Raw genomic sequence first — 25162 nt, forward strand, 5'->3', positions numbered from 1 at the left:
GCCAGAGTACCCTTGAAGTAATCCTGATTTCCCTGCACTCCTTGCAACTGTTTTCTTTAGGCATGATGGGAGGACTTCATTGATGCGTCCACAGAAAGCTTGTGATTGGTTCTCACCCTGTGCCTAGTGGAACTGGAAGCTAGGTAGTGATTAGTGGCAATGACATTGCATCGTTTGTGTGTTGTGCCACTCTTCTGGCCACACAGCTAGGATATTTGGTTCACTTTTCAAGTCAGCCCGGGGTACCCTCTTGTGCCCTACCCTTGTTTTGTAACAGTAGACCCCATCAAACTGTTTCTCTTGGAATGATCTTTTCTTGTCTACTTGTGATCTTTGTCATGAGCAGAGTGTGCTAAGTTGATAACTGAAAAGAAGAGGGGACAGAGTAGAGAACACAGTTCAAGAGTTCCAGGGAGGGATCAGAGGCAGAAACTGTAGGGCAGTGAGACAGCTGAGATGGCACAGGATAGTGGGGTAAAGCAAAAAGAACTAGAAAGCCAAGGCTACAGAAGGTAGAAGGTTGTGAAAGTTAAAGCTTGTGAGAGACTGTGGGCTCTATTTGGCTGGAAGAGGTCCAGGGAGGTCGCAAGCCCTAAGGGGCCAAGGTTCTGATCTTCAAGGCCCAAGAGCTGTAATGATAGCTGCTGTTAGGAGCCTCAGGATCTGAAAGCCAAAACACTTCTTTTGCCTGTTAGTGCTAACACTAGTGGCTGCTGAGAGCCATTGATGGCTGGTCACTGCGTGTAGGGCTGCTGACAGTGGAGACCCAGAGCTATAAACCCCCAACCTGAGTACCTAGACCTGTGAGTCTATTCTCTCGGATCCATGATCCTCTGTTTTTCAGGAGTAAGAACTATAAGTCCTTGGATCAATTAGTCCAGTCCATGGCTCCTTGGCACTCAAAGACCCGAATTGCCTGTGCTGAAGAAGCCACCCTTTGCTTTTCCATGGCTTCCATCTGCATAGAGTAAAGGAAGCTTGAGATTTGGGTAGATCGATATTAAGTGAGATTACCAAACTCATAAAGACAGAGGCCACACATTCTCTTTCATATGCAGACCCTGGCTTGTGATACACAAATGCATACCCCCACAATACAGATGTAATTGTGAGTAAATCTTTCAAAACTTGGAAGGAGATCAAGAAAGGAGAGAAATATGTGACGAGGAAGGATAAGCACAAAAGGACACATGGGACATGAAGGAGGCAAAGAGACTGGAGGACTTGAAAGGAGGGGTCAAGGGTAGTGGGAGGGGGAAGTGAGGGAAAGGAGACTATTAAAACACACTTTGTCCAAAAATCCATGGTGACAGGCTGTCTCACAGCACTCTGGTTCTTACAATCTTTCTACCTCCTCTTCCACCATGTTCCCTGAGCCATAGATGTATGATTTGTGATACAGATGTATCCACTGGGGTTGGTGACACCCAGGACCATTGATCTCTGCACTGTGTCCACGTGTGGTTTTCTGTGATGGTCTTCATTTGCTATATATATTGGATGAGGGGTGGCAGCTGCACTTATTGGTGGGTGTAAGCATAAGATTTAGACTGTGGTTAGGAATTATGCTGGCCTAATAAAATAATGGTAATAGATTCTCTTCTAAGATCCATGACCTCACGTGTCCTGAGAAGTTGGCTAGGTTTCTAGTAACAGGCACGATTTCCCTCCTGTTGAGTGGGCCTAAGTCCAGTTAGATAGCTGTTGGCTACCACTGACGGTCAGTGCCACTCTCCTCACCTTTATGGGTATCTTGCCATGCTGGTCATTGTTGTGATTCATGATTGTCACAGTTGGGTAGGACTGTTAAATGCTTCCTTCTCTTAGCAGCTTGTGCAGTGTTTTCTGGTACTATGGCTACATAAACAAGACTGGAACAGTGGCAGTATCAATTGACATGCTAGTGTGGAAGGCGGGGAGATCTCATGGGGTCCTACTCGTAGACACAGAATTACAGAGAACCAATGACTACTTAGAGAGGGAGAATTAGCTTTTTTCATAGATGAACCCCCTAATTGGTTATCCAGACAAAGTGGTCAGCCCTGAAACCATAAGCACACAAACAACCAAAACAGACTAAGCAGGTTATATGTATGTGTTTGTGCATACATGTATGTAATAGCACGGCAATAATAAAAAAGAGGCTATCAATTTGGGAGTGTGGGGACATGGGAAAAGTTGGAGGGAGGGGACTTGAAAGGGGTTGTAGGGAGGAAAGGGAAAGGAAAAGTGATGTAATTATATTTTAATTAAAGATGTATTTAAAACACCCCCCCAATTCCACAGTGATATCTAAGATCGTGTATGGCAATTTATAAAAGAAAAATTAATAAAAAATATAAATACCAGTCAGCTGGTTGGAGATTATGTCCATGTATAAAATAATGAGGCCCCCAACAAACGCCGCTGGACCTGTGGTTTCTGAACATAACATGGGGAAGATGACTAAGGAACTCAAGTGACTGGACGCTATGTAAACCTCCATTCAAGAAACATCAGCCTTGCCAGCATCTGTCAGAAAGATATCAAAAGAGGCTTATGTCCCCATTGTAGCTAGAGTTTTCCGGCCTTGCCCACAGTCAGGACAAATCTTTGTCAACCACCAGTCCCACAGCCGCTCAGACCCAATCAAGTAAACACAGAGACTTATATTGCATACAAACTGTATGGCCGTGGCAGGCTTCTTGCTAACTGTTCTTATAGCTTAAATTAATCCATTTCTATAAATCTATACCTTGCCACATGGCTGGTGGCTTACCGGCATCTTCACATGCTGCTGGTCATGGCTGCGGCTCCAGTGTCTCTCCGCCTCAGCCTTCTCCTTCCCAGCATTCTCCTCTCTCCTTGTCCCACCTACTTCCTGCCTGGCCACTAGCCAACCAGTGTTTTATTTATTGACCAATCAGAGCAATTTGACATATAGACCGTCCCACAGCACCCCATGACATTTTATTGTGGAAAAGGTAACATGAATAGAAGGTTTCTAATGGTAGGAGCACCGCAGAGTCAGTTTTCAGCCCCTTGTCCTTCCCCCTTGACAGCTGCAGTACAGCAAGCAGAAAGAGGCCCAGATTGAAGACCCCGTGACTGTTAGCCTAGGAACAAATTCCAAATATAGGCACTAAATAGATTTGTAGGCACCGTGGGCAGCAAAAACCAGCTTCATAAGAATTTTTTTCCAGAGAAGTTTTACTATATCAAATCGTACCAGTGATTCTTTATGCCTGTTATTGTCTAGGAGCATATGCTGTCATAGCTTGGAGGATCTGGGAAAGACTCTTGCATCAAGGGGTTGGCCGCACACACAGTTGGAACAGCCAGGACAGACTAGAAAGGATAAAAAAACAAGCAGTGTTGTTAACAGTCCATTCATTCTCCTCTGTCCCAGCAGAGTGGAGTACAGAGAGCGCTGTAGTCAGCCCACAGTGGAGTTTGGCAGACATGCGAGCCTGCGTTTCTGCAATGTGTGTTCAGGTTATTTTTATAAAGAAGAGACTCAACTTACCCTGTTGCCATGGAGCATGGCTTGGTTAACAAAGTAGGCCATGGCACTTGCTATGCTGAACTCCAAAAAGGAAAACATTGCCAGCACACCTGTAATTCCTTTCCCAGAAAGCTGAAATCAGGAATACATAGAATGTGAGGCTGAATGTGAGGGTCTCAGGTAGATTTCAGAAATGTCCCGACTCATCAAAAGTGCTATCTCACTCATGTTCAACTTACTCTGTGAGTGGAATTTTTTTTCATAACAGCAAGGAGTCTGTTGCAAAGAAAAAAACCACACACACACACACACACACACACACACACACACACACACACACACACTTATTTTCTAATATTCCTAAATAGTCTACTTGCTGAAAGGAAAATTCTTCTGGTATTTTAAAGAAAAATCAAAATTATTTTTTATTTTTCCAAAATAAGCATTTGATGACAATAAAGAAATAATCAGAGGGACTTGATTGCACATGAGCAGACAATCTTCATCTCTGTTTTCATTCTAAAAAAGCCACTCAAAACTTTGATATCTTATTTATGCAGAATTTTAAAGTGCTGAAAAAGAAATTCTGAGTATATTTTGGAGCTGCCAAGCTCTATCCATTGTTTCTGTGATGGCAACAGGGTGGTCTCTCTGACTTCATCTATCTGCAAATGTAATTTTCTCACTTTGTTTTTTAGCAATCACATTCCTAGGAGTAGGGTTAGAAATAGAGAGACTTTTCTCAATGGAGCTGCTGTATAATAAATAGGAGGCAACAATAGATATACTCTGGCATTGAGGAGAGAGCAGTCATATGGTCCATGTCAGGGTACTCACCACCATCACATAGTTTTGATTATTGTAGCCATTGATGTTCAGATCCCACAGGAACAGAACCACTCCAACAAAGGCACAGATAGCGCTAATGATGTTCATTACCAGGGTGCTTTTCACCTGTTGGAGGCAATAAGAATAGTACATCACGAAGAAGACAAATGAATTTAAAGAGAGTGGGAGTTTATTCAAGTTAATGGTTCTTAATCTTTGACATCTTATTTTAGTTTTGATCATAATGAGGATTGAACTCAAGGTCTGATGCATCCTAGGCAAGTGCTCTACCACTGAGCTATGTCACTAGCATGAAGCAATATTTGAAGTTGATAGAATGCCTTTCTTCTGTCCTTCTGAGTAGTTGTGAAAATTACTCTGTATCCTAAATGTCAGTCTTCTCTAAAAAGCTGTAAATATTGGAAATAATAGAAATATAATAAATCATATAAATATAATTTGAATCAGAAGTTCATTTACTACATTTACATATGAGCTTTGTTCACAATAACAGCTCTGCCTTGTGAGACCTATGAATGGACAATGTGCTGAGAGTGAGAGACTTTGGAGCACTCAAGCCTACATGAGATGCCTTCATCAAACCCCTCCTCTCAGGGGTCAGGGGTCTACGGGGAAGAGTTTGCTATTTTTTCTTTCCTTCTTTCCTCCCTTCCTTCCTCTCTCCCTCCCTCCCTCCCTCCCTCCCTCCCTCCCTCCCTCCCTCCCTCCCTCCCTCTCTCCCTCCCTCTCTCCCTCAGCCCTTCCCTCCCCCTTTTCTCTCTTCTTCCTTCTTTCTTTTTCCATCCTTCTTCCCTCCCTCCTTATTTCCTTCCTTTCTTTCCTTTTTTTTTGTGAAAGAGAAAGAACATGAAGTTGGGTGAGTAGGGAGGTCAGGAAGATCTGGGAGGAGCTGGGGGAGGGGAGAGGATATATTAAATACATTGTGTGAAATAATTTAAAGTAAAAATTAAAAAACAGCTGAGAGAGGGGGCGCACGCCTTTAGTCCCAGCACTTGGAGGCAGAGGCAAGCGCATCTCTGTGAGTTCAAGGCCAGCCTGGTTTACAGAGTGAGTTCCAGGACAGCTAGGGTTGTTACAAAGAGAAACCCTGTCTCAAAATACAATACAATACAATACAATACAATACAATACAATACAATACAATACAATACAATACAATACAATACAATACAATTCTACTTTGTAAAAACAATAAAACAACAAACATAAGATTGTTGTTTTTTGAGATTTATTTAATTTTTTAAAATTTGTAGGTGTTTTGCCTGCATGTATATCTATATACCATGAGCATGCAGTGCCCAAGGAGGCCAGGAGAGACCATCAGATCCCTTGGACCTGGAGTTACAGAGATCATGAGTCACTAGGTGAATACTGGGAATGAAACTCAGGTCCTCTAGAGGAGTGTCAAGTCAGTAATCTTAACTGCTGGGCCATCTCTCCAGCTACAAGAACAAACTAATGGGCGTTATTTTCTGATAGGTATTTTGTTTTGTATTTAAAATGATATCACTTTTAACGCTTACAGCCATCACACATGAGATGGTCCTAGTATCTGACTTTATACATTCCTATCTAGTTGTACCACTCCAAAAGACAGTCTCTTTCTACACAGACCCTGGCAGGCAGGACCTATACAGAAGAGGATACTCTGGGGTTTTTATTTTTATTTTTTAATTTTTAATTTTTTTGTTTTTGATTATAGTAGATGCGACTAATCAGAGCTATGCTGATTCTAACTTTAGCTTGATCCATTGTTTTATCTGGAGCGCATAGACAACATGATTCCATGTTCTCATTTCCCCCTTTTTTTGTTCTCGTGCATAGCTTCACACAGTCTTGAAACGACTTCTTCTCTAGGCTTAGGGGAAAATGCCTTTTTTCCTGGTTTGCCATTAAGCCAGGAAATTGGACAAGGGGCATGCTGTGGCTTGGAACGTTAAACCCCCCTCTCTGTGGACATTTCCATGTGCTGTTCTTGTCCTCTGAACTAGATGCTTTTTAAAGATGCAGCTTAAAGAACTGACAACAGAGACAACCCGAATAAGAATAGGAATTACACATGAGTGAAAAGTGAAGATAAGATAGAGCTGAGAAAAGGCAGTGAACACCCCAGAATTTGTTATTGAAGTGGTACATAGATGGGTTTTGGCTCCTCGATTCCTCCTTGGTTTTACCTGAATGCTGTGTGACCCAACAGAACCTGGGAGCCATCGGGTTAAAGCTTAAACAATACTTATCTATACTAATTCCCACTCTTGTGATTTCAAGAGCCTGGATGTGGTGCTCTACCTTTCTCAGTGGCAAACTGCTCCCCTCCCCTGCACCAGCACAGTCATTACCCAGCAGCTGGCAGATATTTTGAGAAAGCTTCCGTCTGCACTCTTTGAATCTATTATCTCAAGTTTTCCTTGCTAGTAAATCAAACCAGTCTTTAAAGGAATTTAAAGTAGAAATATTTTTTTTTAACTTACCAGACAGGGAGAGAATTTCTTGAATGCTGATATGGAGAGTGAGCCAGACACAGTGAACTATAGAAACAGACAAATTCATGAATGGTAGGTTCTCTGCTGTGCCTGGGACTGTCTCCTTATACAAGATGTTGCTCTAGCTATGTATGTTTGGTTTTACTTATCTAAAGCTCAGTTTAAGGCTAACTCTTGGGGGATACATCTCTGATTCCCCACCCTCATTTTTTTTGCATGTAAAGAACACCTGTTACAGATGACTCTGAGTTTGTTTGGATGATTGTGCCTCCTGCTCAACTTCATCTTGTCCTCAGCCTCATCTTGTCCTCAGCCTCATCTTGTCCTCAACCTCATCTTGTCCTCAGCCTCATCTTGTTCTCAGCCTCATCTTGTCCTCAGCCTCATCTTGTCCTCAGCCTCATCTTGTCCTCAACCTCATCTTGTCAATGGCCTATTTTTGTCATGTTTCAGATCATCCCCTTTCATGACTCTCCGTCCAACACATTGGTTCTTGATCTGCACATGCATTTGGAATGAGTTTAAGCTGCCGATCTAAAGTGGGGGTGACAGGCCCTCCTTTCTTCTCTCAACCAGAGAGATTATTTCTCAAAGCCCTCTAGCCCTCAGACATGTCATTCATCAAGAATTGAGCTATAAACAGGCTGGAGATACCCATACTGTACAGGAAGAGGTGTCCTAGGAATCTACTCACAGAGACTCCACCCCAGAATGGATATCCACCAACAAAAGCAGTAGAGGAAAATGTCCAAGACACATAGGTGCTCATCAACCCAAGAATAGCTCCAAAGCCAATGTGCATCAATCCAATTATGATATGGACTGCCTGAAAAGGAAAACAAAGAGGCATCTAAAAATGACTTCTTTATTTCTAGCCTGTGAGGCTTTATGACTGCAGTTACTCCTGTTTATTTACTGTCTGTCTTTCCAGGATCCTTGAGAATTCACCCAAACAGTGAATACTTTGATGTATACTGAAACAACTAGGGAGGAGGGGCCTCAGGTAAAAGAGTTGTTTGACATCTTAGCTATCAAGGGAATGCAAATCAAAATGACTCTGAGATTCCATCTTACACTTGTCAGAATGGCTAAGATAAAAAAACACAAGTGACAGCCCATGCTAGCAAGGATGTGGAATGAGAGGAGCACTCTTCAGTTGCTGGTGGGAGTGCAAACTTGAACAGCCACTTTGGAAATCAATATAGTGGTTTCTCAAAAAACTGAGAATTGACCAACCTCAAGACCCAGTTATACTACTCCTGGGCATATACTAAAGGATGCTGTACCATACCACAAGGATACCTGCTCATCTATGTTCATAGCAGCTTTATTTGTAATAGCCAGAAAGTGGAAATAACCTAGATGTCCATCAACCAAAGAGAAGATAAAGAAAATGTGGTTCATTAAACAATGGAGTATTACTCAGCTGTTAAAACAATGGCATCATGAAATTTGCTATAAATGGATAGAAATAGAAAAGATTGTAGGAGCCTGGCTGGGATACTGGCTCCCACATTTTACTCCAGGGTACTCTTGAGGGGTGAGGGATAAAAGAAGGATAGAGGGGAGAGAAACAGATACAAACACAGGATAGCCTCAGGAGGGCCTGGATCCTTATCCACTAGCCCCTCCTATCTCTTCTAAAGGGCTATTTATAAGAATGCCAAGGGGTGGAGCAAAAGACCTCCCCCTAGCTCAGCCAAGTGTAGACCTTTCCAATCAACTAGAAACCATGCACATGGTCAAGCAATCCTCTAATGCAGCTCTGCTGGGTAAAGCAAGTGCTGTGGGATGTCTTTCTGTATGTTGTGAATATGTGTTGCTCTGATTGGTTGATAGATAAAGCCATTGGTCTATGGCAAGGCAGCTTAGAGGCAGGTGGGAAATCAAACAGAAAGACAGGAAGAGAAAGGAGAGGCAAGGCAGACACTGCTAGTTGCCGCCAGAAGAAATGAGATGTAAAGTACTGGTAAGCCACAAGCCACATGGTAAGTTATTGATTTATGGAAATGGGTTAATTTAAGATATAAGAAATAGCTGGCAAGAAGCCTGCCCTAGCCATAGTTTAAAAATAATATAAGCCTTTGTGTATTTATTTGGGTCTGAGCAGCTGCAGGGCTGGGCAGGACACAGGAAAACTTCCAACTACAAGCAAGCTCAGCTCTCACTAGGAAACCTTTGTGGGTCTCCACAAAAGATTATCCTGAGTGAGGTAACCCAGACCGAGAAAGATAAACATGGCATGCACTCACTTATAGCATGATATTAGCTGTAAAGGTTAACCATGCTACAATCCATAGACCAAAAGAAGCTAAGTAATAAGGAGGGACCAAGAGAGGACATGAATCTCACTATGAAGGCGGAATAGAATATACATCACAGGTGTGTGTGTGTGTGTGTGTGTGTGTGTGTGTGTGTGTGTGTGTGTGTGTGTGTGTCTGAATGGGGAAGGGTAGGCATGGGAACAGGAGGTATCAGGTGGGGAGAGGATAGAGGGAGAGAGTACTGGGAAAGACAACTGGAACCAGGGGCCTCTCTAGGATGAGCTAGAAACATGGTTCTATGGAAACTCCTAGGAATGTATGAGGGTGACCCTAGCTAAGACTCCTAGCAATGGGGGATACAGAGCCTGAATGGCCATCTCCCACAACCAGGCAAGACTTCCAGTGGAGGGATTGGGATCCAAACTGACCCATTTAACCGTTGACTTACAATTTGCCCTGCTTACAAGATAATCTGGGGGTAAAAGTGGTATAGAAATTACTGGAATGGCCAACCAATGACTGATCTAGCTTAAGACCCATACCATGAGAGGGAGCCTACCACTGACACCGCCTGGAGGGTTAGGACCCAGAGTCTGGACAGCCCAGAAACCCCGGATAGAACCAAACATGCCTGGTCAAAAAAATAAGTCAATGAAATGATTCCTAATGATATTTTGCTATACTCATAGATTGTTGCCTAGCCCAATTGTCTTCAGAGAAGCTTCACCAAGCAACTGATGGAAACATATGCAGAAACCCAAAGGCCAAACATTAAGCAGACCTCAGGGAATCACATAGAAGAGGGGGAGGAAGTACTGTGAGAGATAGAGGTGCCAAGACAAGAAAACCACAGAATCAACCAACCTGGGCTCATAGGGGCTTACAGAGACAGAACTGCTAGCAAGAGAGCTTGCATGGGAATGACCGAGGCCCTCTGCATATAATGTTGCAGTTGTATAGCTTGGTCTTCTTGTGGGACTCTTAACAGTGAGAGCAGGGGCTGTCTCTGGCTCTGTTACCTGCTTTTGGGACCTTTCCTCCTACTGGGTTGCCTTTTCCAGTCTTAGTAGGAAAGGAGGTGCCTAATCTTACTGCAATTTGATATACCATGACTGGCTAATACACATGGGAGGCCTGCCCTTTTCTGAAGAGAAAGGAGGAGGAATGAATGGGGGTGAAGGTTGAGGAGAGGGACTGGGAGGAGAGGAGGGAGGGGAAACTGTAATTGGTCTGGAAATTAACTAATTAATTAATTATTAATTAATTAATAAAAGCCCTCGTTTGAGGTGTCAGTGAGATGACTCAGTGGGTAAGGACATTTCTTGTCTAGTTTGATGAGCAGAGTGTGATACCTAGACCCTATATGGTAGGAACTGAGTCTTGCAAATTGGCCTCTGGCCTCCATGTATGTGCTTGCGTGTGTGAACACTCTCTCTCTCTCTCTCTCTCTCTCTCTCTCTCTCTCTCTCTCTCACACACACACACACACACACACACACATGCATTATAAACATTTGTAAAGAGGTCTTGTTTGATTTATGAATGGTCTACAGAGAAGCCTTTAGAAATTGTGATTCCTTAAGCATCTCTTAGTGTCCCCTGTGAGTTTGCAAAGAATGCTGTGCTGGGGTGACAGCAACTGTCTTGCAAAGTAGCACAGCTCCCTGCCCAGGCAATGCTAGTCATGAAAAAAGGAGTCAATGAAGATGAAGTCACCTAGAGTATTAATCATATGCCTGACAATGCTCTAAACATCTTGCATGTCACTCTACTAACCACTAGGTGGCAATACAAAGCCATAAGAAATCAAGTGCCCAAGGGTACATAGTTATGAAGGGGCAGATGCCCAGAATGCAGGGTAGTGGACTGACTCCAGAACTCATTTGCCATCTGTCCTTTCAGGCTCAGCTTGGTTCCACCCATTCTGAGTTGTCTTGGTTATTATACTAGTCAAATAGACTTTTTTCTTCATAAATTCCTCTTGCATTTTAAGAAATAAAGCATGTGGTATTATTTGCTTTTATATTCTTTAATATTTTTAATTTAAAAATTATTATTATTTTATTTTCTGTGTATGGATGTTTTGCTTGTATGCATGTCTATGCATCACCTGTGTGCCTGGTGGTGCTCAAGGATGCCTGAAGAGGGTGGTCAGATCCCTTGGAACTAGAGCTACAAATAGCTATGAGCCAGTAAGTGGGTGCTAGGAGTGGAACTGAGGTCCTCTGCAAGAGTAGCCAGTGCTCTTAACTCTGGCACCATCTTTCTAGTCCTTGTTTGTTTTTGAAATGCTCGTATGCAACTGTTATCATACCAAATAAGAGGTATTTTACCAATGATATGGGATAAATATTTTACTTCTTTGTAACTCTTATCACCACTTTCTTTGTAGAGTAAGTGAGGATTTCTGTAGTTGAAGGTGGATATCACTCTGTATAAATAAAATGCTGATTGGCCAGTAGCCAGGCAGGAAGTATAGTCGAGACAAAGAGAGAGGAGAATTCTGGGAAGTGGAAGGCTGACTCAGGAGATGCTTCCAGCTGCTGCAATGAGAAGAAAGATATGAAAGCAGAACTTGGAAAAGGTACCAAGCCATGTGGCTAAACATAAATAAGAATTATTTAAGTGTAAGATTTAGCTAAAAAGAAGCCTGAGCCATTAGGCCAAACAATTTTAATTAATATAAGCATCTGTGTGTTTATTTGGGTCTGGGTGGCTGTGGGCCCAGGTGGGAAAAACTTCCACCTACAGATTTCTGAGAAGCAACATTTGCTATATTGGTCCAAAGCTCAATAACATACCCATAGTCCATTTCTTCTCAAGTTTGTATCTTATCTATCCAGGAAGACTATTGCCACAGAAACTTCTGTGTTTATTTATTTCCTCAATGAATAGGTACTGAATATAATTAAATTGAATTAAAAGAAAAATAACAATTTCATAAATGTGCTAAAATAGTAATATATTGTTGAAATGCACTGAAACTTGTGAAAGCCATGAACCTTCCCTCTGAGCAAATACTCTTGCACATCCACATATGTACATCATCCTTTAGATACAGCTTCTGAGAGTAATGGTCTTGTTTTAGTCAATGCTACATCTGAAACTGGAAACTCCTGTGTATGACTTCAGATTTGTTCCACAAGTTGTTCTCCAAGAGCACAATCTGAGTACAAATTTCCCATCCTTACTGTCATCTTAATGAGGGGCCGTTACAGCTTTAATCCCTATTGGCCCCTCTTTTCTACCTATATAGCCTTGGGTTTACACTTCATTGATTAAAATTGCCCATAGCCTTACCCATTTTGACATTCAACTTGTTCTATGCTGATTTCTTCCCAAGTTTCCTTTGTGTTGCTGTGAAAAATATCATAGACACAAAGTAACTTAGGGTAAAGAATTTATTTTCAACCCATAATCCCAGGTTATAGTCTATCACTATACAGAAGTCAAGGCAGAGACTTCAAAAAGCTAACCATATCACATGAGATAGAAATGCATGCACACCTGCTTGCTTGCTTATGTTCAGATTGATTTCTCCACTCTTATATCGCCTAGGACTCCCTTCCTAGGGAATAGTGTCACCCATGGTAGGCTGGGTTCCCCCATATCAATTAACTTAATTAAGACAAACCCTCAAAGATATACCCACAGGGCAACACAATGCAGACAATCCTTCATTGATTCTCTCTTCTCAGGTGATTCTAGGTTGTGCCAAGTGGACAATTAAAGCTAACCATCACAATGGTTTTGAGTGGAGGGGGACAGATATTCTACCCCTACCATCTGTGGTCCCTGAAGTATAACTTGGGGTGTAGCTTCACAGTCCTCATGGAGAGGATCCCGCCTCTGCCAACTGTGTGTTTTTGTTTTTTTAAAGCAGAACTTCACCTTTTCTTTAAATATATTTAGATTGCATATGTTTTTTTCTACCAGAAAGAATGCTCCAAATGAATCCTTGTTCCACACAGGAAAAGCCAAAGCTGTCTGCTCCAGATATTCCACCTGGTATTCCCCCATTCCCCTCTGGCCTCCTTCTAGCTGCTCCTTCCTTTGTGCATTCTGCTCTCTTTATTGGCCTCCTCTTGTTCATCAATTACATCACACACATTTTTCATCTGAAAACTTTACACTGGTCATTTTTTCTTGTCCTGATATGTGTGGCCCACTCTGAACTTCATGCGTTTGGAATGCCCATCTTGATGAACTTCAACTTTCTACCCATTCACTGCCTGCTTTTTCTTCTCCCTCTTATGCTCTGTATATTACTTACTTAATTTTTAAGTTAGCATATAAAGTACTAGGATTCATTATGGCATTTTCAAATGAAATTGTTGAAATTATTGATATTTTCTTTCTCCTCTCATCTCATCTATTTCTCTGAATCCTCCTTATACCCTTCCACTCCCAGGAGCCTCCCTCCTGGTTACATGTTACATGTGTCTTATTGCTCATCCCCTTTTCTCAACACCTCTTTTTCTCTTCTTGGGATCTCCTTTCTAGTTTCATAGCCCATACTCACACTCACACTCATGCCCTCATGCCCCCCCCCCCCAACAGTAAAAGAGGATGTGCATATGAGAGAGAACACAAGATTTTTGTCTTTCTTAGTCTGGGTTACCTCATTCAGTACCTATGTATTATTTTTTTTTACCTCCCAACACACTCTCTAGATTGTATCCTTGTTATATATACAGCTCTACTTCCCCAGCTAGGCCATAAGTCCCCTGATGGCAGAGACTGTGCCTGCCTTGTACTCCCAGATATTTTCAACAACTGTGTGGATTGGCTTTGTGAACTATGAGTTTTCAGGGAACATACTCCACTTGGCAGGCGAATATCCTTCCCAGTGTAGACTGGCTGCTGGAGTGGAGGGTGGGGTACTGTTCATTTTTACTTGCCTGAAACACTGTGACTTGACTAGACTACCAAAACCACTAGCTAGTGAATGGCTAGAAGAATTCCAATACATAGTGGGCACCTATTGTCTACCAACTTCTGTAGCCATACACAGGAAGAGATGTGACACATTGGTGGGAGTGTGTGAAGAGGTATGGGAAAAGATTAGCAAATGACGGTCACTTCTGTCTAAGCATGTGGAGTCTTTATGACAAGTCAGGCTGGGTTTACAATGTATATAGGAACAAGATTGTGGGTATCCAGTTCAAATCAACTTTTGTGAAGTAAAGCAACAAAGATGTAACATTTCCAAGGTTTTTTTTTTTTTTCACATTCTCCTTTCCCCAGACTGATAGCAGCTCCATTCCCTTTAAAACAATTATCAATGATCTCTTTAAAGTTAATTCATCTTTATAGGATATGCATTTATAACCAGTCCACAGACAGAAGTGAGGTTGTCTAAAAAGACTTTCACAACAGTGAGATCAAGTGAGAAATAGCTGGGCTCCCGTCATGTCACCATTACTGGATCTTCCTGCTAGGGAGAGCCTTCTGTCAACTGTTAGACTCATGACTGAATCTAAAATAAATTAACCCAGGGTGACTCATACACAGACTGGTCATTTTTTTTCTGGGAAAGACACAATTATCAGAATAATTCTCAAATGCTTTTGCTCATTGGACAATATACTATTATAACTGACAGATTCATGGAAACCTTGCAAATGCAACATTAAAATTCTAGTGGCAAATATACTCACCCCAAGAGCTATTGCTGCATCTTTAAAGTTGGTGTTGGTTGTTGTTATTCCTGGAGCTGGATGTACTGTTGGCACATTTTCTAGACCCAGCTGACTGGTAGTGAAGATTCCTGGAGATGTAATGAAGGAAAGTTGCCCAGTCTGTACTCGGTTTCCTATATTTAAAAACCCCAGAGGTTGTTGAGGATGAAGAGTCATGGAACTTGTTGGTGGGTAAGGATTGGGAATGGTGACATGCATTCCAGGGTAGGTAGTTGTCTGGGAAGACGTCATTATGTCCTAAGCAGTACAAAACATACAAAAGTAACACATTTACCAAGATAAGAAATTAAAGGATATCTTGTCAAGCATCAATTTTCTATGCAAATGGAGAGAGCTAGTGATAAGCAATAAAAATATGATTTTTATTTGATCTTGGAATGCCATATATCCTGGGGCTCAAAAGAAGTAAAAGAGGGGATGATGGAAATGAGTTAGTTTTCAGTTTTTCATATTTTAACGAGGACTATGGGGTTCCAGCCCCTCGATAGTCCCCTCCCAGGGTCCGCAGAAGGCTCTATCAACCAGCAGAGAATCTTTAGGGTCGGTAAATCAGTCTACGCACTCAGAGTTCTTTGATCCATTCGCTTTAATTCCTCTGGCATAACATCCTTTATACACAGCTTCAGTTCTGTTCTCATGTCTAGCTCCTTTCTTGCCTGATTTCTCTATATTTATCTACTGTCCCCTCTAGGTTCTATCTTAATTCCTTCATCTAGTTCTGTCCCTTCTAGGTTTTCATCTATCTAGTTCTTTCCCCTATCAGCTCCTCTCCTGTCTCCTTCTCTCTCATCTGGCTCTTCCTCATCTTGTTCTTCCCCATCTGGCTCTTCCTCATCTTCCATCTCGTTCCTCTAGTCCTCTCTTTTAGCTCTTCAATCTAGTTCTTCCCCATCTCAGCTTGTTCCTCTCAAGTTCTTACCCATCTCGTTCTTCCATTCTCTTCTCTCTTCTCTTCCCCTCTTGCCCTGGGAGTTCTGATATATATACACTTACAAGCAGTATTTCCTTAGCAGTGCAAAGCCAGGCTTCCAGGGTCAAATGGAGGGGTGATAAGAATAATTACAGGGAGACTTGAACTGGGAGTTCTGGCTGAGCATAGCTGTTAGCACAGAAGGTTATCTAAAAATTCCTAGAAGTGGTTAGGTAAGTAGTTAGAAGTCTATAAAGTTAGTAAGGCTGTAAGAAAGGAGGGGTCTGAGCTAAATTGTGTAAAGCTATTACTTAATGTCTACCTGACCTAGGCGGTGTCCCCTTGTGGAATTTACCTTAAGTCAGGAGACTCGCCTGTGGGTTGTTACCATTGTTAGTCCACCTGAGACTAACAATGGGCGCCCACCTGGGTGGTGTTTCCTGTAGTCCTTGAAAGTGGCCAAGGGAGATATCTGATTCCAGAGAAAGCCTTTCCCTGAGGCTGTTCTCCAAATTACCTGGAATGTGTATGTCCAGAGAGTGCTCAGTCTACACTGTTAGTCCTTCTTAGGGAAAAGTCAATTGGGAAAGCTACGAAGGCACACATGATTTTCATAACAGAATACAGCTGATATATAACAAGCCAAGTAACACCAAAAACTCCTTGGGATTTGGCTTCCTCTGGAGGAATTCCATGATCCCTCCAGGTAGTGACTTTGCCATAACCAGCTGAGTTCTTATGATATATTTCTGCGGCCCGCAAGAGTTCCCCTTTTTTCATTTAGTTAAAAAAAAATTTTTTTGTAGGACAGTGAATATGTAGATAAACTTAAGTTTGGAGATTTCTGAAAAATGATAAATAATGATTAATTAACATTGATATTTAATCAATATTGTACCTATAATATATATTTATAATCAATACTCTATATAGATGGCAGGCTGAGGATTAGTTTAACCATCTAATAGGTATATCTGTATGTAGTTAGAATATCTCTGTCTCCAAAAGGGAGCAGATGATTAATCATAAAAATCTATCCTTAGCTAGTATGGCATAATATGGTCAAAAGTGTCTGAATACTATGATTGTGACTTATCAAAAAGAAATGGTTAGTTTGGAACATTAACTCTATCTATTAATCTTTGGTTAGTGGTATTAATTTGGTTAACCTGTAATTTAATGAGGCATAGTTAAAGAGTTACCTGAGCTAGTCCTGAACACCTGTGGGACCAAGGCTGCAGCTGAGGCTTACCTAATTTAAATTTGTAATCAATGCAATATTAAACTATTAGCTATGAGAGAACAGTAATAACCTGTGTCAGGGTATACATAGCAAGACTTACATACATACAATTCAGGATCATGGGCAAAACTTATACAATTAACAATAGAGCATTTTTAAGGGCAGTCCAGCCCCTGGGCTGGAAAGTTCAGTTCACAAAGAGGGGTACGTGACAAAGGGGGCTGTAGAAATCTCTCATGGTTGCTTCCTGCGGATATGGGGGCGAAGCTGGGGGTCTTGAGGCCTGGGATGCAGTGGAAACCCAGGAAGCGCAGGCTGTTTCAGGCTCTGTGAGACAGGCAGTGTAGCAGAATTTTCTGTCTCGTGGGCTGGAGGGCGTGACGCAGGGCTGGCCTGGACAGCACATCGGTGTGGGCTGGAGGGTGGGGTGCAGACCTGCAGCTAGACAGCATGTCCATGGTCCAGAGAATGACAACCTGTAACTCTTTAAATGGTTAGAGTTTCTGCTGGAAACAAATATGTGTATTAATGGTAGAACATGCAGCCGAAGAGTTTTAAAGATGAGGAGTTTTAAAGAGGAAACTTTTTCTCTTAGGCGTACCTATGGGATATTAAATGCATGGTTAGCAGATAAGAGAAGGGGATACCAGGCCAGGGAGAGGGAAGGCTCCTCCCCCACCCAGAGGAGAAAAGGAAATTTTGTAAGTGGGAGATAAGAACTGTAGATAGGTTGCATTCCTCCCAGTCCTTCTTGGTTTGTGAGCGTTGGCAAATTTTGATTTCCTGAAGCTTGTGAGAACCTTCTTAATGGACAAAAGTCTTAGACATGTTAGCAATATAACAGAGGTAAATTTTGTCAGACAAAAATATGAATCCTTGGAGTCTCAACAGAATCAGGATAGCCAGAGAATGAAATCTGAAATGTCATTTATATATCTCTCAAGTCTCATTATCCTTTGACAAAAGTTAATAAAATACATTTAGAAGAGAATTATTATTTCTAATCATATTTCTATGAGTTTTATATCATTGATGAACAGTTCATCAAAAGGATCTGGAATTGTATCAATTTATTTATATTTAACACTCAATATTTAAGAATCTAGATGTAAATAACAGTCTGTATTCAGTTTGGCAGCTTTAGAGCGCCTTTGTCCTGCAGTGGCCTAGTATATGGCGTGACCAGGCGATCCAGGATTCATAAAGGCAGGTCAATGTCCTGTGAAGACATGTAAGCATATCCTCCTCCTGACAGTATGAAAACACCAGGACTTTTTCAAATACCAGTGAGAAGATCACAGAGGCTTAGGTACGACTTTGTGGCTTGGCCTGGTAGTAATAAGGAATGCCTGTAGTGGGAGATATGAAAAATCTAAGCGCCAATTCTTAAGAGTTCTTGAAGTATAAGTAAGGCTGTTGTCTATATGAGTTCTAGGCATTCCTAAAATTGAAAAGCAGTAAAAATAAATGGTGTATTACTTCTTATTTCATAACCATAAATCATAAGTAAGCCTCATGGTGAGCTTCCATAGGGAAAGAATTTGTAATTGTTGGACACACATAAGAAAAGGTGCCAGTATATCCTGTAGAGTTATTTGCCATTCTATAGACTCATAAGTTTCATAGTTTGGCATCATCTGTGCAATAAAATTATTGTAAGACACACACACACACACACACACACACACACACACATACATATAATTATTAGGTTGGGGGACCGTGAGGAAGCTATAACTGACCGTTAGTTCTGAAAGTTAATCTGTATGGATAAAATGAGGAACTCTGTTCAAAGAATGAGTCCTGGATAAACAGAACTCACATTTCCTGCTCTGTATGTCGGCCTTGGCCTCCATCATGGCAGGGTGAGTAGGCAAACAAAGTATTTGAAATGCTGACAATCTTTAAGGTGAGGAGGCATGGTAAAGAAGCAATCTTGTACATCTATGGCAATTATTTTTCAGTTTCTGGGGTGGCCGTGTAAGATGGGAAGCCAGGCTGTGAGGTTCCCCTTGGTTTTAATAAATTATATTTAATTTCTTAAGGTCTTGTAACAGTCTATAAGCCTGATATTTCTAAATAAAGAGATATTGGGGTGATTTAAAGGCTGGTGGGGGGCTTTATATGCCCAATATTTAAGTTTTTCCTCCACCAGACAGGTAGCAATTACAATTCTCTCAGCATTTAAAGGTCATGGCTTAACCCAGATAGGAGCATCAGATTTACAAGTAACAGAGTCAACAGTGGACAGTGGCCCCTAGGATACATTTTGATACCTTAGGCTATGTCTGTCATGTATGATTTCTGGAATAAAGGGCCTAATTATGCCTTGAGCTTATTTACTCACATTTCTTTAAGTTTAAAACTCATATAAGAGACAAAGGAGTAATAGTCATCTTAAGTACTTGGTAAATCTTTTCCTGAAATATAAGAAACAACCGTGCTTATGTCTAGCAAACCGATATTTTTCCCCTGTATTTTAAGTATTTAGTTGGTTTGGAATCCTGAATCCAGAAGGCCATATCATTGGAATTCACACCAGTAGCTCCCTTAGGCTCTGCCCTGCATGAATCTGAATTGTTTTTGTAGAGGGTTGTACAATAATCTTAATTTCTTTAGTAAAGTCAGGATCAACCTTTACTGGGACAATTTTTATACCTTGTACAGCAGAGGAGTTACAGCCTATATTTAGCCCCAGTGTCCCTTCTGGGGAGGTCCAGACTCTTATATTAAGACATAAAAGTCCATTCATAAAGCTTATATATCTCAGACCTCAATAAAAAAATTATCCATAGATCTAACTTAGGCATACATCCTCAGTATCTCTAGGTTATTACTGAGATTCATGTATCATTAATAACACATCTAGATGTTTATGTGTTACAATGATCTATCCTAATAACTGGCAATTCATATATCATGTTATTTTTTAACTTTTTTAACTAAATTTTAACTAATTTAACTGAATTTTTTAACTAAACATTCTCTATATCTAAACCTTTATATCCCTATAAAAACTTTATATCCAAAAGCATCTATGTATTAAACTTGTCAGGAGAAATAAGTGATTGATTATTAGAAATAGCCAATGTAAAGTGAATTTCTTTTAATAAAGGAATGGTAGAGGGTCATTTCGAAATCTGTTAGGTGAACTATCTTTTACTTGAAATTGGATAGTAAGGCAATTTGTCTTTAAACCTGGTAAATGGAAATATAATCTAAATTATCTTAAAGCATAGTTTGGACAAAACCTTGGCAATGAGGGGTATGGCAGTTTTGTCCAAAGCGTAAACTTTTTAAATGCTAGGGGGCTAAGTAATGAATTGATTATATGAAATTTAGCATACATAGTATGTATATAAGTATAATTTTGTATACATTAGAGGATTTGATCATTTATGATGATCAAGTTTTAATTTGTATCCTGAAAATTATCTCTAATAGCTTATAGCTTAAGTACAACTTATCCTTAACAGTTTACAGTTTAGGTCGGCCAATCAATCAATAAGTTTTATTTCTCTCTCTCTCTCTCTCTCTCTCTCTCTCTCTCTCTTTTTTTTTTTTTTTTTTTTTTTAAAGATTTATTTATCATGTACACAGTGTTTTGTCTGCACATATCCCTGCAGGCCAGAAGAGGGCGCCAGATCTCATTACAGATGGTTATGAGCCACCACGTGGTTGCTGGGAATTGAACTCAGGACCTTTGGAAGAGCAAGCTGTGCTCTTAACCTCTGAGCCATCTCTCCAGCCCCGTTTTATTTCTTAATTATCTTTAATTAAAGTAAACTTATTCTTAAGTTAGTTGCCCTTATAAGCTTAGAATTTTGGTTTTATACCCGCCAGTTTAGCCTTAAAAATATTGTTTGTACTGAAATTTTTTAAATATAGAAACAGGAACTCTTATTCAAAAATATAGTATATGAGGAGAGTAACAATTTAATAAATCCTTTAAGGTATATCATGAAATGAGATAAGCACAGTAAATTTACAGGCCCAAACTAAAACAAAGGAGGAGGAATTTTTTATTTTTTTATTTTTTATTTTTGTAGCAGTTGCAGCCTGTTTGTCCAGTCTGTATCAAGCCAGATAGCCACGCCACCGGGAATGGCAAGGTGAGGAGAAGGGTGGAGCCCAAGTGAGCTGAGATGCAGATAGCAGATAGTTAGGTTCAGAGAGAAGGCAGATGTTTAGGATTCCGACCCCCAAACGTCTTCGGGGGTCTGATGAATCCATACAGGTCGTAGTAGGGCGTCCCCTAACCAGGACCTGTTTTTTTGAAATGGGTTAACTGAAGTTCTTGTACTTGGCCAAGATTTTTGTAAATTACCAAGAACTTAATAGTCAACTCAGAAAAAGGAAAGAGAGAAAAGGACACTTTTTTAGGAGAGTTAGAAGTTGCCATTAGTTTTTAAACCGGCTCAGGCTGTCAGGCTTGTACAGTTATTTAAATGAAGGCTGCTGGATCAAGCTTCTAGTTAACAATTAGAAGTTTACAGCTCAAGTTCGCCTTTGGATTTCAATTAATTTTAGCAAGAAAGGCTGTTTGTAGCAGGACGCTGCTACTACTATGGAGAACATAGTGAACTTCATTAGCTCTGGTTTATGCTCTCAGGAGGTCTGGTAGTGTGAGAATATTGTGTTACCTCCTTGTAAGACCCTGAATGAAGTAATGGCAGGTTTCTCCTTAAAAGGGAGGGGTTAAAATCTCTGACGCTTATCATAGTCTGATGGTAAATTAATTTAATAAGGTTGGCAGCTTTTAGGGGTCTCCTAAATCTTTCCATACATTTTTTAGGAGGCCTTATGGGATTAAGATAGTCTGTTGTTTCCTTATTTAAGCTTATAAACTGACTGGAGCGGACTGAAGTGCCTTTTGTCTTAAGCCTGTGTCCTGTAACTTCTATCAGAAGCTGTTTCTCTTCAGACTCATTCTGACTATTTGCGGGGGGGCGGGGGGGTGGGGGGGGTGGGTTCATAGCTACTCACCGCTCCAACGGGGGGATCGGCTTCCCCGGGGTCTGCAGCACCCTTCGGTGAGGACTGGTTATAGCTGATACTTCGGAGGTCTCCAAAATCGTACCTCCCGGAGAGTTGAACCTCTAACTGGGCAGCTCTCTGTGAAGCGATACCTCTACCCCTGGATATGCTTCAGTACCTACTTCTATCAGTCCCCTGAGTACCTAAACAGTTAAGTCTGTTCGTGGCGCCAGGTAACGAGGACTATGGGGTTCCAGCCCCTCGATAGTCCCCTCCCAGGGTCCGCAGAAGGCTCTATCAACCAGCAGAGAATCTTTAGGGTCGGTAAATCAGTCTACGCACTCAGAGTTCTTTGATCCATTCGCTTTAATTCCTCTGGCATAACATCCTTTATACACAGCTTCAGTTCTGTTCTCATGTCTAGCTCCTTTCTTGCCTGATTTCTCTATATTTATCTACTGTCCCCTCTAGGTTCTATCTTAATTCCTTCATCTAGTTCTGTCCCTTCTAGGTTTTCATCTATCTAGTTCTTTCCCCTATCAGCTCCTCTCCTGTCTCCTTCTCTCTCATCTGGCTCTTCCTCATCTTGTTCTTCCCCATCTGGCTCTTCCTCATCTTCCATCTCGTTCCTCTAGTCCTCTCTTTTAGCTCTTCAATCTAGTTCTTCCCCATCTCAGCTTGTTCCTCTCAAGTTCTTACCCATCTCGTTCTTCCATTCTCTTCTCTCTTCTCTTCCCCTCTTGCCCTGGGAGTTCTGATATATATACACTTACAAGCAGTATTTCCTTAGCAGTGCAAAGCCAGGCTTCCAGGGTCAAATGGAGGGGTGATAAGAATAATTACAGGGAGACTTGAACTGGGAGTTCTGGCTGAGCATAGCTGTTAGCACAGAAGGTTATCTAAAAATTCCTAGAAGTGGTTAGGTAAGTAGTTAGAAGTCTATAAAGTTAGTAAGGCTGTAAGAAAGGAGGGGTCTGAGCTAAATTGTGTAAAGCTATTACTTAATGTCTACCTGACCTAGGCGGTGTCCCCTTGTGGAATTTACCTTAAGTCAGGAGACTCGCCTGTGGGTTGTTATCATTGTTAGTCCACCTGAGACTAACAATGGGCGCCCACCTGGGTGGTGTTTCCTGTAGTCCTTGAAAGTGGCCAAGGGAGATATCTGATTCCAGAGAAAGCCTTTCCCTGAGGCTGTTCTCCAAATTACCTGGAATGTGTATGTCCAGAGAGTGCTCAGTCTACACTGTTAGTCCTTCTTAGGGAAAAGTCAATTGGGAAAGCTACGAAGGCACACATGATTTTCATAACAGAATACAGCTGATATATAACAAGCCAAGTAACACCAAAAACTCCTTGGGATTTGGCTTCCTCTGGAGGAATTCCATGATCCCTCCAGGTAGTGACTTTGCCATAACCAGCTGAGTTCTTATGATATATTTCTGCGGCCCGCAAGAATATTTAGTTTTGTAGTATCTTCGTGTGTGTGTGTGTGTGTGTGTGTGTGTGTGTGTGTGTGTGTGTGTGTGTGTTTTCCTGAGTTCATTGCTTTTGAAGGGTAACAGAAAGTCAGGGGGACTGAAATGTCAGGACTCTGAACACATGGTCTGAAAAAGTGCTCCTATAAAAATGCCAGTGATTTGATGTACCAGTAGGTTGTTTATATAATTTGTACTTTAGACAAAGGGTGAAGGCATCCCTTCTCCAGGGCTCTTTGACATCTGTGAATACAAGAAGATGGTTCACAGAGAAGATCTCAGAAACGAATCTAAGAATACTGAACACAATGTTTTTGGTGTGTAGTCTTTCCTTCTTTAAGGATTACTAGTGATTTTTGTCCACATTTAATCATGGAGAGCTACTTCCAACAAAATCCCCTTGTTCACATTGGGTATGAGATATTGAATGAATAAGAATCCTCAAGAGTAGTTTATCTAAATAACATTAGGGAGACTAACATCAATGGCCATATGTGAGCTAGTGACTTTCCCTAACAAATGATTTTAATCTTGGACCACTTTCCTTGCCATCAAGTTGCATTATTAACATCAATATAGTTTTCTATCTGTTGCTGTAAGAGATTAGCAGTAAGATAGTGAGGTCTCTCCTAAGCAGGCTTCAAATGAGCTAAGGGTAACATTCATTAAATACCACAGGGTGTGAGTGTAGTGTTCAGTTATAAACATCAATCTGGGGTTAGAATTCTGGCTCTGACACCAGATATGTGTTTAGAAAGTTTGTTGAACTTTCTTTGCTCTTATTTCTCTGCAATACAGTACTAAAACAATAAAAGAATACCTTCCTTCTAGGGCTACAAGGAGTGATTCCTCATGACATGCAAGTAACTGCTGAAATAGGAACCATGCATTTTGTTGATCCATTTTCTGAGACTAAATAGTATTCCAGATCTTTTTAGCCTCCAACCTGATACTTCACTAACTATGGTGCCTTGAGCAGTTTTCTCAATTAATTCACTTTTAGTTCCTACATCTAAGTTGTATAAAAAAAAGATGTTGGCATTTAAATGGTTGGCACAAAGTTTGAATGATGACAATTTTCATAAAGCTGTTGTAAGAGTTCCCAGCATAGTACAAGAGTTTGATGAACATCAGCAACTATTGTGTTATTAGAACCCAAAGTCTATTTCAAGTAGAGGATGTGAGTCCATTTGGTAAAAAGAGTTGAACTTCAAAGAGTCAATTCCAAGAGCAAGGAGACAGGAGATGGAGGTACAGTAATGAGTCAGGACAAGATTTTTCTTGGGCTTAAAAAAAGTACATACAATGAAATAATTGTCCTATGAGAGACAGAGATAGAGAGAGACAGTCACACACACACACACACACACACACACACACACACACACACACACACAGAATATTATTGCCTTTGCTGCAGATCATTGCAAATTTTTACCTCTGATAAATTTGTTAGGAAAATTTCAAGATTTTTATTTACTATCAATTTCTGATTTCAATATGTTACCTAGTTGCTCCATATGGAAGTTTCACACAGAACACAAACTACTAATATCTGACTGTATGAAACCCACACTAGCCTCAGAATGTATTTGTGCCAGATCAGGCTGTAGTTTTAGAAAATGATTAGGAAATAACCCAGTTCTGTATTTTTTGATTCATACCAAATGACTAGTATGTATATATGAAAGTGATGTCTGGATTATAGGGGACCAGCCCCCACACTTATTTACCCTAGGGACTCTTGAGGATGGAGGGATAAGACACTTAGTTAG

The 25162-nt window shown here is 40.9% G+C and overlaps 1 protein-coding gene across 1 annotated transcript; it reads right to left on the minus strand.

Moving 5' to 3' along the window:
• Window positions 1-3234: 3234 nt before the first annotated feature.
• LOC102903767 (membrane-spanning 4-domains subfamily A member 12) lies at window positions 3235-15014 on the minus strand. Its single transcript, XM_042283101.2, has 6 exons — window positions 14741-15014; window positions 7511-7642; window positions 6805-6861; window positions 4322-4438; window positions 3506-3616; window positions 3235-3327 (listed from the first exon to the last, which is right to left on the minus strand). Exons 1-6 carry the CDS (start codon window positions 15011-15013, stop codon window positions 3235-3237), a joined length of 783 nt encoding a protein of 260 aa, XP_042139035.1. The 5' UTR covers window position 15014.
• Between the last annotated feature and the right edge of the window lie 10148 nt (window positions 15015-25162).

This window comes from Peromyscus maniculatus, chromosome 1 (genome assembly GCF_049852395.1).
Source record: "Peromyscus maniculatus bairdii isolate BWxNUB_F1_BW_parent chromosome 1, HU_Pman_BW_mat_3.1, whole genome shotgun sequence".
In the NCBI taxonomy this organism is placed as follows: Eukaryota; Metazoa; Chordata; class Mammalia; order Rodentia; family Cricetidae; genus Peromyscus; species Peromyscus maniculatus.

Coding starts and splice junctions, on each gene's coding strand:
- LOC102903767 (XM_042283101.2), bottom strand. CDS start 15,013: ATGACGTCTTCCCAGACAACTACCTACCCTGGAATGCATGTCACCATT. Junction 6,862..7,510: donor CATTCTGGGGTGGAGTCTCT/GTGAGTAGATTC, acceptor CTGTTTCTATAG/TTCACTGTGTCTGGCTCACT. Junction 3,328..3,505: donor CCATGCTCCATGGCAACAGG/GTAAGTTGAGTC, acceptor TATCCTTTCTAG/TCTGTCCTGGCTGTTCCAAC.